Source organism: Ictalurus furcatus, chromosome 19, assembly GCF_023375685.1.
Source record: "Ictalurus furcatus strain D&B chromosome 19, Billie_1.0, whole genome shotgun sequence".
NCBI classification, from domain to species: domain Eukaryota; kingdom Metazoa; phylum Chordata; class Actinopteri; order Siluriformes; family Ictaluridae; genus Ictalurus; species Ictalurus furcatus.
In genome coordinates, this window is record NC_071273.1 from 2,649,488 (window position 1) to 2,662,513 (window position 13,026).

General features: G+C 38.9%; 1 protein-coding gene across 14 annotated transcripts in view; it reads left to right on the plus strand.

Moving 5' to 3' along the window:
* The first annotated feature begins 5,296 nt into the window (after nt 1–5,296).
* Nucleotides 5,297–13,026, plus strand: part of plekha5 (pleckstrin homology domain containing, family A member 5) — a 100,821-nt gene continuing 93,091 nt past the window's right edge. For 7 of the 14 annotated variants that reach the window (XM_053650801.1, XM_053650803.1, XM_053650802.1 and 4 more), the window contains exons 1-3: nt 5,477–5,646; nt 5,803–5,879; nt 6,561–6,618. In XM_053650801.1, coding sequence (XP_053506776.1) covers nt 5,555–5,646; nt 5,803–5,879; nt 6,561–6,618 — 227 coding nt within the window. In that variant the 5' untranslated portion in view covers nt 5,477–5,554. Of the gene's footprint in view, nt 5,647–5,802; nt 5,880–6,560; nt 6,619–13,026 lie in introns of all 14 variants that reach the window. The other 7 variants (XM_053650809.1, XM_053650812.1, XM_053650813.1 and 4 more) reach the window with 7 other exon arrangements.

The window sequence follows — 13,026 nt, forward strand, 5'->3', positions numbered from 1 at the left end:
CAATAACAGCATGTCCCCTTATACCACAGCATGTTGTGCATCTATCTGTTTACTTACATTTAATGGTGTGAAAGTTAGTTCCTGTTATCACTTGCCTTATAGCAGCTATAAACAGATGTTCCCTCACCAGCCTCTCTTTTTTCACTGTTTATTTTATGTTAAAAAACATAGTGCAAAGTGCAAAGTCCTCTGCCCTGATGACTCCATAAAATGTCTCCTTCCATTGCTGTGTAAAATGACTATACAGTCTATTTTAGGTCTTACGATAGGTGTTTTGTAAAATATATAGTGCCCTTTAGAAACTACTGGAACAGTAAGATCAATTAATTTGTTTTTTGCTGTACACTGAAGACATTTGATGTTTGAGATCAGAATTTAGAATTTGAGCTTTTATATCCTAGTATTAATATGTAGATGTGTTAAATGAAATAGAACATAGTGCATTTTGTATCAAACCACCCAATTTTTAGGTGCACAAATATATTAGACCTGCGACTGACAGGTCTTCCTTGTTACCCAGGTGTGTCCTGTTAGATTGAGTGTTTAAACAATAATTAACTCTGAACATCCATTTTTGGTTTAAGCCTTCATTTTCACCTGTGAAGACTACATTTGTTGTTAATAAATGATAAGGCAACATGAAGATCAGAGAGCTGCCTATGGGAGAAACCAAATCATTTTGAAACTGAGAAAAGAGGGAAAATCAATCGGAGGCATTGCACAAACATTGAGCATAGCCAATACAACAATCTGGAATGTCTTGAAAAAGAAAGAAACCACCAGGGTACTGAGCAACAGACACCAAATGGGTCGGCCAAGGAAAAAAACAACAGCTGATGACAGAAACATTGTGAGAGCTGTGGAGAAAAACCCAAAAACAACAGAGTGACATCACCACGAACTTCCACAGCGCAGGAGTGAAGGTATCACAATCCACCATTCGAATAAGATTTTGAGAGCAGAAATATAGAGGACATACCACAAGATGCAAACCAGTCATCAGCAGTAGGAATCAGAAAGCCAGAGAAGCACTATATAAGTGCGCCATTTACCAGATTGGAGCCTCAAAAGTTTTGGAACCAAGAATAACCTTATCAAAGTGATGGAAAGGTGTGGAGAAAGAAAGGATCGGCTTATGATCCAAAACATACAAGCTCATCTGTGAAACATGTTGGAGGTAGTGTCATGGCTTGGGCATGCATCGCTGCTTCTGGAACAGGCTCACTAATCTTTATTGATGGTGGAACTCATGATGGTAGCAGCAGAATAAATTCAGAAGTTTACAGGAACATTTTGTCAGCCAGTTTACAGAGAAATGCATCCAAATTAATCAGGAAGAACTTCATCATGCAGCAAGACAATGAACCAAAACACACTGCCACCTCAACACAGGACTTTTAAGGGGGAAAAGTGGAAGGTTTTAGACTGGCCAAGTCAATCACCAGACCTTAACCCAACTGAGCAGAATTTCACCTCCTGAAGAGGAGACTGAAGGGAGAACTCCCCTCACGCCCCCCCCCCCCCCAAAAAAAAAAGATCAATAACTGCAGTAAAATCCTGTGAAAGAACAGTTTAGTGATGTCAGTGGGTCGCAGATTTGATGCAGTTATTGCAGGCAAGGGATATGTATCCAAATATTAATTGTTATTTACTTTCATTTACTTCAAGACTGATCTGTTCCTACACTTTTGCTCACCTACAAATTGTATGGTCTGATACAAAATGTTGCACGTTTTATGTTGTTTAACACATCTAGATGTAAATACCAGGAAATAAAAGCTGAAATCCTAAACTCTTGTCTCATATCCATCTTTTGATCTCAAACCCAAATGTCGAAATGAATAGGTCTTGCTGTTCCAATAGTTTTGAAGGGGACTGTACAGCTGAGAAAAATACACTGTATGCTTACCTGACAGCTTAAATTATTTTGCCAAAATGACCTCAACAGTGAAACCACATTACAGATAGTAAAATAAAATAAAACTTGAAAAAAAAAACAGTTATAGGTAATACTGTTAAATATATAGTGGTTAATATTGAAATAATAAGCTCAGATTGATATTAAAAGCATGTAGACATGTGAATGCATGTGTGGAATCAAATGTTTTTAAATAAATAATTATAAAGTAATGTGATGCACAAGAACGCAGGCAAAATTAAAACACGCCTTGAAAATTAAAGCATAAATAGGTCCAGTCGTTTTTAGGTTTTACCCTCTACCTAATTAAAAAATAAAGAAAAAACAAGACTTCTTGTGGAATATTAGATCTGTATAATAACTGTAAAATAAACATTTTAAATATTGTTAATATGAATAAAAAATGCAAACCATTATCCTATCACTCTGTTTTGTTTTCCTGATCCAAATATATAGCAGCTGAGCTAGCAATTTGCCTTGCTGTTAAAGGACCTTGGGCTGGACAATGGGTCATGCCTCAAGACTAAGGAAAATGACATGCTTTTGTAATCTTACAAAGGTGGCAGGTGCTTAACCTGGATCACACAACCCTGCTGTCTTTCTTACTTCTCTTTTCTCACCATTTGCCTAGATGTGTTTAATTTTGGTCTAACACCAGGAGCTGCTCAAGATTTCCGTGGCATTGGATGACATTAATTGTCACGGTTTGGAGGCGGAGACGGATGCAAGTTTAATATTATTAGAATTTAATAACAATGAAAACAAACAAAAAAGAACATATGGCAAAACCCCAAGGCATAGAATAACCATGAAACAAAGACCATAAACATAGCAACAGTGACAACGGCAAAGAAAGACAAACGTAAGACAAGGAGTGCAGTGTAAACTGTGGCTGTATACACAGGTGCTCATTAACATGCCGTGATTCAGGTGCAGGTGGTCATGTGACTGTGATATACATGACAGAAACAATGACAATATTAATAACAATGACATTAATAACAACAAACAATTAAGAACGACCACATGTATAATGCTTCAAACTAAATCACACTTGATGTACAGTATACTATAAGCTAATATCTAGTGAATTTTTTGAGTAACCCCATAATAGGATGTTGAGAGGTGACTTGACAATACTTGACTACCTCTGCACACCAATTTTCAATGAGAGAATAGAAAGTTCTCCAAAGCTAGAAATATAAATATGAAAAAATATGAAAAAATCAAGAGTGAAGTGACAACTTGCCAAAGACTGAAGGATGTAATGAAAGGAGCATAGCTTGACTGGCTGAAGAGTTAACTCCAGCTCTCTTCTCCTTTTCCACTCCCCTCTGACCTAGTGATCCTTTACCAGCCAGCAGGGAGCAAGAACAAACACACACACACACACACACACACACACACCCCACAAATCTCTGGACAAACAGACCATAGGTGAGAAAAAGGAGAGGCAGTTAGGCAATATTAAGTAAATGGCACCTCTGAGATGAAGACTCTGAACCAAGCTCAGTATATGTGGTTTAAAAAAAAAAAAGTTAGACAATGTTGTAGCTTTAATAATATGTAGAAACACCATGTCATGAACTTCTACATACTGTGTTGCGACTGAGTACAATAAACGCAAGGCAGGAATATTGCTGCATTTTACTTACCTTGGAATCAGCTCAGAATTTTCGACCTGGATGATGCCTTCATGGTTGTCTTCTGTTAGGAACAAGCTAGCCAGCTAACAAGCAAATATTTGTATAAACAGCTTAACTTATTTAAAGGGAATAAGTGCTACTTTGTTTGCTGGTCATGCTGTTAGCAACCATGTGGATTTGATGTCACTTGCTGGACTTTCGAGGAACTTGGGGCTGTGGAGACCACCTTGAGTTCCCAAGTAGGAATATTTCATTTTTCCTAGTCAGAAGTCAGGAATTACGAGTTACAACACACGTGTTCACACCAAGTGGTCAATTCCGAGCAGCCAGTCCATCTACTGGCACGGTTTTGGAGCTGCAAGGAAAGCAGAGTACCAGATGGAAAGCCACACGGACACAGGGTGAAGCATACGCATCTCCAAACAGAGTGCAGGATCAAATTATAGGGCTGCAAAAGCACCAGCACTACCTGCTACACCACCGTGCAGCCAGAATGTTTTTCAATTATTACTTTTTAAAGATAATGAATATCAAGCTGTATGACTGAGTTTATCATTAAAGTAAATGTTTGTGGTGTCTGAATCATAATTGAATAAGAAAAAGTTCTATGATAATATGATAGTAGTTTATTCTTTTTTGATGACAAACAGCTCCAATTCATGTACCTTTTAAAGCAGGCCCATTAGACCTCTATGCATCAACCATAGCACAGAGAACTGGCTGTAATTGATGTTAATTGATTTATTCAGCAATACAGGTAACGCTTTACAGTAAGAGTTCCTTAACTAATGAATTAGTGCATTAGTTAACATTAAACAACAATAAACTTTGGCGAAGGAGTAAGCGGTAGAAGATGGATGGATGGATGGATTAATAAACCATAAGTAATATTAACAAAATAATGTATTAATTGATGCTTTTTTATAATAATGGAATAACCCTGCATTATATAATGTTTATTTGACCCACAAATACAAAAAAGTCCACATAAATGAGCAGCAATTAAAATACACCACGTTACATGTTGACAATAAAATGAACACTGGTCTTGGATGTATTGGAATTTGATATTTAGCTTAGTTTTTTTTTTCTTTTTTGAGTATTTCCTATTATAAGATTACAATAAACCAAATATTAGATTTTAAAACATTTCGACTAATTTCAAGCTTGAAAAAGTCTTGCTCTAATGGCAGATAATTTTGCTCAATTTATGCATTTATTTCTAGAAAGAAGCTGAATTATCTTTCAACAGAACAACACAGTTTCAAGCTTGAAAGTAGTCAAAATGCCTAGAAATAAATTTAATCAACTTATAACATATTTGGTTTATTGTAATATTGCTTGAGAAAATGCTAGATACATTTGACTATATTCAAGATATTTTCAGTTGCTTTGATGAACCAGTGGGTTTAATATTACTCATTAATGCAGTTATGCAGATGTTGATTATTTGGCTTATTTAGGTTATTATTAAAAGAACTGAAATCAACGCAAGTGTTACATATGGTGTGTTAAAGAAATTAAATATGTCTGCTTTAACAAAAAAAAATAAAAATACTATAATGAGCAATAAACAGGAATAAAGTCAACGTTTGGTGTGACAGTACAAACAAACATCAATAGTCTCAGGAGCAATTTGTGCAGTTTTATAAGGAGGTTCGTTGAAGAAATGCCAAGTTGTTCGTGCTGACTAATGTGTGAAGGGAACCTTTATGTTCCCTTAAAGAACATAAAAAGAACTTTAATGAATAAGATTTTAGAAGTTGCATTTTACAGCACATTTCCAAGCGCAGCTGTCATTGGCCTGCTTTGTAATCTTGATTCATTTTGATACATTAATGTAGTTTTCTTCATTTATTTCTATAAAAAAGCTGTGGTGCGTGCGCGCGCAGCTCCGTTGCTCAGGAGTGCCGTGAACGCGCGTTAGCGGCGGACACGCGCAGCTCGTGCGCTGCTGCTGGCTGCTCCTCAGTTGTAGTGTAGTGTAGACATGGCGGCGGATCTAAACCCCGACTGGCTATCTTGCTTACCTTCTTCTTGGAGTTATGGGGTGATCCGGGACGGAAGAGTGTTCTTCATCAAGTAAATATCATGTGGATTTAAAAACCTTTGGATATGTTTTTTGGGGCTTGAATGCAAGCCTCCCGCGGTGGTGTACGAGTGTTTCTTTCTTTCCTTTTTTTTTTCTTTCTTTTTTTTTTTTTATATACATGCTCTTATTTCTTTTTTACCCAACAGTGAAGAAGCAAAGAGTACGACTTGGCTTCATCCTGTCACTGGTGAAGCGGTGATTACAGGACACAGGAAAACTCCAGGTAATAATTTTTTTTCCAGGAGAGGGAATGGTTGTGTGTGTGTGTGTGTGTGTGTGTGTGTGTGTGTGGAAGACGGAGACGCAGCCAGGGGGAAAAAAAGAAGTCATGACGGAATTCTGCAGCAGTCACAGCAGCACTGGCAGTTTGCGCGATTTGTATATGAACACACAGTCACTGTGGTCCAAACTTCGGCTTTTTAAAGACATTTCCACATGCATGTCTGCCTATGGCACCCAGTCACGTTCACGCTGAATCGTCGGTGTGTCTGCTTTGATTTAATCGCAGCGTGTATTCAGCTGACCCCCCCCCCCGACTCCCACACACTTTTAATGTGGCCTACGCGTTGCAAAACCCCAGCGACTCTTATCACTTTTACAACTAAAACAGCAAACCTTCACGTGCCTTCCTCAGCAGATCAGCGATACATTTGAGCCGCATGTTATGTTTGTAAACAGTGCAGGTCAATTCAGTCCCATTCCTTGGTCTTGGTGTGGAATGTAGTGTCTAAGAGCCGCCTGGAGCACAGATAAAGAGAAGAGCACGAGCACTGCAGATCTGTGGCTGCAAGACGCTGTTGCTCTCTTCCCCAGCTGCTAATACAGGCTAGCTCTTCTAGACACGGATGCCTAGATCGAATTCCTAAAATAGGGCTAATTTTTGTTTTTGTTTTTATCCCCTTAGATTTACCAACAGGATGGGAGGAAGGATATACATTCGAGGGAGCGCGCTGCTTCATCAAGTGAGTTTGATTTGTAGCCATTGGCGGATCTTCCTCTCATCTAGTGTTGCTTTTTTGTGTCTGATTAGCGGCTGTGATTTTAGATTGCCGCGAATACACACACACACACCCCTCCTCTCTCCCTCTCTCTCTCTCTCTCTCTCTCTCAGTTGACTCAGTTCTGGGTTTGGCTGAACAGGTTCTTCTTGTCGGCCCTTCTCTCCCTCTGGGGACCTGCACGTTATTAATATTCACTCTGTGCAGAGCCCGTTTTTTAAGGTCTGCACCAGACTATCAACTCTGCACTGAAAATGAGTCCATCTACACCTGCCTCTGATCACAAACTGGTGTTATAAAACCTTGCTCGTATCCTGTTAAGCCATTGAGAATGCTGACCGCTAGTTTCAGGAGAATGTAGCTCATGCATGCTCAGAAAGTGTCTAGAAGCCAGCAGATGACATCATAAGCCTAGTTCACACTACATGACTTTCAACGCCGGCAGATCGCTGTGCTGTTCACACTACGCGACTTTCAACGTCGGCAGATCGCTGTGCTGTTCACACTACGCGACATTCAACGTCGGCAGATCGCTGTGCTGTTCACACTACGCGACTTTCAACGTCGGCAGATCGCTGTGCTGTTCACACTACGCGACTTTCAACGTCGGCAGATCGCTGTGCTGTTCACACTACGCGACATTCAACGTCGGCAGATCGCTGTGCTGTTCACACTACGCGACTTTCAACGTCGGCAGATCGCTGTGCTGTTCACACTACGCGACTTTCAACGTCGGCAGATCGCTGTGCTGTTCACACTACGCGACTTTCAACGTCGGCAGATCGCTGTGCTGTTCACACTACGCGACATTCAACGTCGGCAGATCGCTGTGCTGTTCACACTACGCGACTTTCAACGTCGGCAGATCGCTGTGCTGTTCACACTACGCGACTTTCAACGTCGGCAGATCGCTGTGCTGTTCACACTACGCGACTTTCAACGTCGGCAGATCGCTGTGCTGTTCACACTACGCGACTTTCAACGTCGGCAGATCGCTGTGCTGTTCACACTACGCGACTTTCAACGTCGGCAGATCGCTGTGCTGTTCACACTACACGACTTGCTGTCTTGTAATCAGGAGTCATGAAGTCATTGTGGCGTTCACACTACGTGATTGCTCGATCTGCACATTACACGATCTGTCTTCCAATGACTTTATCTGCTGTCCAAACTGCATTTTGTCACGAAAACACGCGAGAAGTGGCACGGATGTATGACGCAAAAACCACGCGCGAAACAGGAGTTGTTTATTTGAAGATGGACGTAGGATAGAAACAAGCGGTGTGAGATGTTTACATCATGATTTTTGCTGAAGAAACAACAACAAGGAAAAGACATGTGGAGCTGCCCGACAGCTCTAGATATTTAGCATGCCAAATATGTCTGGCGTCAGCAAGCCTCTTTGATGCGTCGTTGAGTAGTTCACACATAACGATCGACTGTCGATTGTCAAGCGTCGATTGCTTGCTGAGTTGCCTCCGATCAAAGGGTTTTTGTCTGCGAGCTTGGCGACTTGCAAATGGGGCTTAAAATCGTATCGTGTGAACTAGGCTATAGACTAATTTGCAAGCAGATATAGTGTGACTAACAGGTCATAACTTATTTCCTTATAGAATAAATTATTCTTTGGTCTTTTTACGTCTTCACAAAATACTATAATTTCTATCATGAAGGTAGACAAAATGAAGTTGAAGTAGCGAGGGAATAGACACAGGAAATGGGTAGAGACGGAATAACTTGCTTTTATTACTGTAAGTATCACCAGGAAGACTATTTATTATGAGGGACAAACAGTGGTGATCAGTGAGTGGTCGTTCACAAACAATATTCATCAATTGTTGGTCTTTGGGTACAAAGGTGATCAGTGATCGGTCGTTGGTAACAATAGTGAGCAGTGAGTGGTTGTTGGGAACAATGACGAACAGTAATCGCTGTTGGTAGGGCAGCCATTAACGATTATTTTCTTAATCGATTAGTTGGCAGGGTTTTTTCCCGATTAATCGGATTGGGGGGGGGGGACTTTCAGTACCCTTTTTTAAAAAAAATTTATTTAAAATAAAATCCACAAACTGGGTGTTACAAATATAAACTTCAGACTAAAACTTTACACAACTGTTTGTTCAATTATATAAAACTGAAAAGAACCAAATACACGCGGACACACACCAGAATATGTATTATTCATTTAGGACTGTAGTTTAATTGCTTTTTTGCATCTATAAAAAGTAATGCTTAAATACTACAGTAATACATATATAAACTAATATATATATTAGTATTTACACATATAAGTGTATATATACATAAATACTTATATATTAATGTGCGTGTATATGTGTTTATTTATATATAAAATAGTATATATGCATTACTTTTTATGGATGCACTGAATTAAACCACAGGCCTAAATTAATAATAAAAACTCCCTTTCACTACAACTTATGGTTTGTTACTCACTGCTTTTAGGGCTTTTAGTGTTTTAATTTGACATTTCAGATCTTACTTGTGCTCCCACCGCGAGTGAGAAGCAACGCGGCCTCATTACTAATAGATCACTTCCATTACGATAAAGGACAGAAGTTACACTGCAAGCGCACACATACACCATATAAGGCCAATAAACTTGAATTAAACTAAACCTTTTAAGCAACTTGCACCAGTTTCCCCAAGCCCATGCACAGAGTGGAGCATTTTGGATACAAACATAAGTTTGTGCTCGTGCATCACTGTCGTGCTTCAGTGCTACACAAACACCACTTTATAAAGTTTGATCCTCTCCGTGGTGTTTAATATAAAATGCCCCCTGCCTTAAAGGACTTGGGTCGCACACTTTCTTCCTGTCACTTGATGATTACGCCTCCATGTGATGGTAACTGAGATCATGTTGGGAATAAAAGGTAACGCTGACAAACAGTAAACTGAAGAAAGTCATTGTCGGTGACTCTGGGTGTCTGCTAAAGCTAGCGGCTTCGCATTACATGTGTAACATCATGTGCCACTGACTAGGAAGAGACTTACTCTTCCGACTGGTAAAAAACTAATGTTTTCCATTTGAGACGATATTACCTCTCTAAAATACATGCACTAGACCAGTTGTTCTCAACCTTTTGTGAGCTCTGGACCTCTAGCATATTTTAAACAATCCACAAGGACCCCCTCACTCCACATCAATTATAGGCTATATATTTAACAGTCATTTCTATACATGTTGCTTTATTTTATTATTTATTATTAATAATGTTAACATTGGACATTTAACATTGAATCAAAGCATATTTTTTTTACATTTTATTGTTGGTGTGACATTTAATTTGACTCCCTGAATTATCTTTTGTTTATTTTATCCATCAATGCGACACTTGAACTTGTCTACTCATAGGTTTTTGCAAATGATCATTTCATTTGTAAATAAATTTAAAATAAATCCATCAATGAACGATCGTCATCTAATTTGTGAATGCACATGAATACCCAAATTGATTAATTTTAAAACATCTCATTTGAATGTTTTGATACATTTAACAAAAAAAATATATATATTTAATCATTTTAAAAACTTTCTTACTTTCCCTTGCAATTACACCACTGACCACTATGGGTCTGCGGAACAGTGTTGGGAACCATGACCAGCAGTGATCAGTGATAGGTCGTTGGGAACACAGGCTCATGCAAATAAAACTCAGCCAGGCTTTACTCGTGTGTTGGTGAATTGAGTGAATCTGCTGTCTCACCTCATATAACCTGCAGCAGTGTTGTGAGCTGGCCAGCCATGTTGAGTGCAGGACAGTCGCTAATATCTGCCAAGAAAGTGTAAAAATTCACCAGCGATGGGGGTAGGTTTGTGTAAAGCATGAGTATTCACCAAAGATTTGTGTAGGTACAGCTACATAAGTGGGCTTATCCTGTTAGTCTTGTTTACTGAATCAAGGCTCTGGTATATTTTGGTTGTTTTATTTTTTTAACAGTCGTAGAGAAAGTCGCATGCATAGCCTTTCAAAGTATACTCCATTTGACATGTACGCATACAAAGGCAGTTGACGCATGTGCATTACGACAACTTGCACTACCTCTCCTGGCCTAGAGTCAGTACAGAGCAGTAAGGCAGGTCTTCTGGTTTGAAGGATGCAGACGACGAAGAATCACAACACGAAGAACAATGCTCGGGCAATATCTCACCATGATTAGCACCCATATACATTCCTTATACACTTTAAGGCTAGAATTTTTCAAATACGGGTACTTTCTAACCTGTGCTCTTTTGTCTCTTGTCTCTTCCATTTATTCCTTTTTTTCCTTCAACTACCTTGACAATCAATGGCCCTGGGTCACTGTTGCCACCTTTTGGAACAACTAAATTAAATGCGCATGTGTGACCTGCACATACAAAATACATGTGGTTAGAAAAATTGGGCGGTGCGGTATACAGTACTCAAGTACTCTGCTGATGATGAAATTTGGGTCACAAGTTCTGTACGCTGTTCCTAGCGTACACATAAAAAGTGAAACATACTTTCTACTTCAGAGTGAAATTGTTACTTTTGCTTTTGTTTATTTGGTTTGGTTTCACACTGCACATACTTAATAATTGGCTGAAGGGTGTATACAAATGAAAACATACTCATAAGACTCCTTCACTCAGAAATATTGGAATGGGGGATAAAAACCCCACGTTTTTACTAAGTGTGCACTAAGCTCAAAAATCCCCCAAAGCACAGAGAACACAGATCTGGCGCTCAATAAATGACTAGATAATTACGTTATTATCTAATATAATTACTCAATATATTAAGAATTACTGTATAATAATATAATTATGTATAATTTAGATCAGTGTAATTTAGATAATTATATAAATGATTATAAATTATAATGCAAAACATTTTGTGTATGAATCCACCATTTATTTTCTCATTTTATTTGTTGGTCCAAATAACCAGAACACATGATACAGTGGGGGAAATAAGTATTGAACCCGTCAACATTTTTTTCAGGAAATATTTCCAATGAGGCTATTCACATGAAGTTTTCACCAGATTTTGGTATTAACTCAAGAAATCCAGAAATATAAAGAATTACATTAACGTCCTTAATTAAAGTTGAGTGGAGTGAGACAGGTAAAAACTATTTAGCACGCTAAGAAAAAGCAGTTCTGCAAGGCAAGTTAAGGCAAGGAACCAGCTGAAAAACCTATTGTTTGTCATACTTCACACCATGTTTGGGGAAGAAATGGCACTGCAAATCACCCTAAAAACACTACAACAACAGTGAAGTTTGGAGGTGAAGCATCATGGTGTGGGGCTGTATTTCATCATATGGTACTGGTAGACTTCATATAATTGAAGGAACGATGAATGGAGCCCTTTACCGGGAGATTCTTGAGAAGAATCTGCTGCCATCCACCAGGATGATGAAGATGAGACGTGGGTGGACCTTCCAGCAGGACAACGATCCAAAGCATACAACAAAGGAAACTCTCAATTGGTTTCACAGAAAAAAATCAAGGTGTTAGAATGGCCCAGTCAATCACCTGACTCGAATCCAACTGAACAAGATTTAAAGACAATATGTTTAGAAGAACGGGCCAAAATCACACCTGAATACTGCGGCCCATTCATTTCCTCATACAGGAAGTGTCTTGAAGCTGTCATTACAAACAAAGACTTCTCCGCTAAGTATTAAATACATTTCAGTTAGCGTGTTCAATACTTTTTTTTACTGCGTCATTCCACTTTATTACACATCACTTTGTTTATGGACTTTAATGTTTGTATTTCTTTGTGTGTGTATTTCTTGTTAATACTGATGTCTGGTGAAAATTTCATGTGAATAGCCTCATTGGAGATATATTTACTGAAAGAAATGTTTGCTCGTTCAATACGTATTTCCCCCACTGTATTTCTGCAGCGGTAAAGCTCTGTTCTTTGGCTTGGTTTTTGAGTTGCAGCCCAGTTTAGCTGCTCGCATCTACAGGAAAATTCTGCACACGACCCGACATAGATGGCACGTTTGGTTTACTGTCTGAGTTTGAGTCGATTCGGGATTGAATGACGTTCTCACTGCAATTGAACCAGACTGAAATCACCTTGGTCAGATGCTCTCAGACTCTTGTTTTTGAGTGCATGCAAGTGAGAGTGCGGTGTTCAACACACCACACAAATGAGGAAAACATTGACTGTTCGATTCAAACAGACTAAATCCTGAACATATGAAAATACCCTGAAATTCATTTGTCCAGATAAGCAAATAACATGACTGAATAGCGAACACTTACCTTTTCATTCCTTACTATTAATGCTTAGTTTTGTCACTATAAATATTAACAGACTGATGACACATGTGGTGAGAATAAATACACACTCCTCTGTCCAGTTA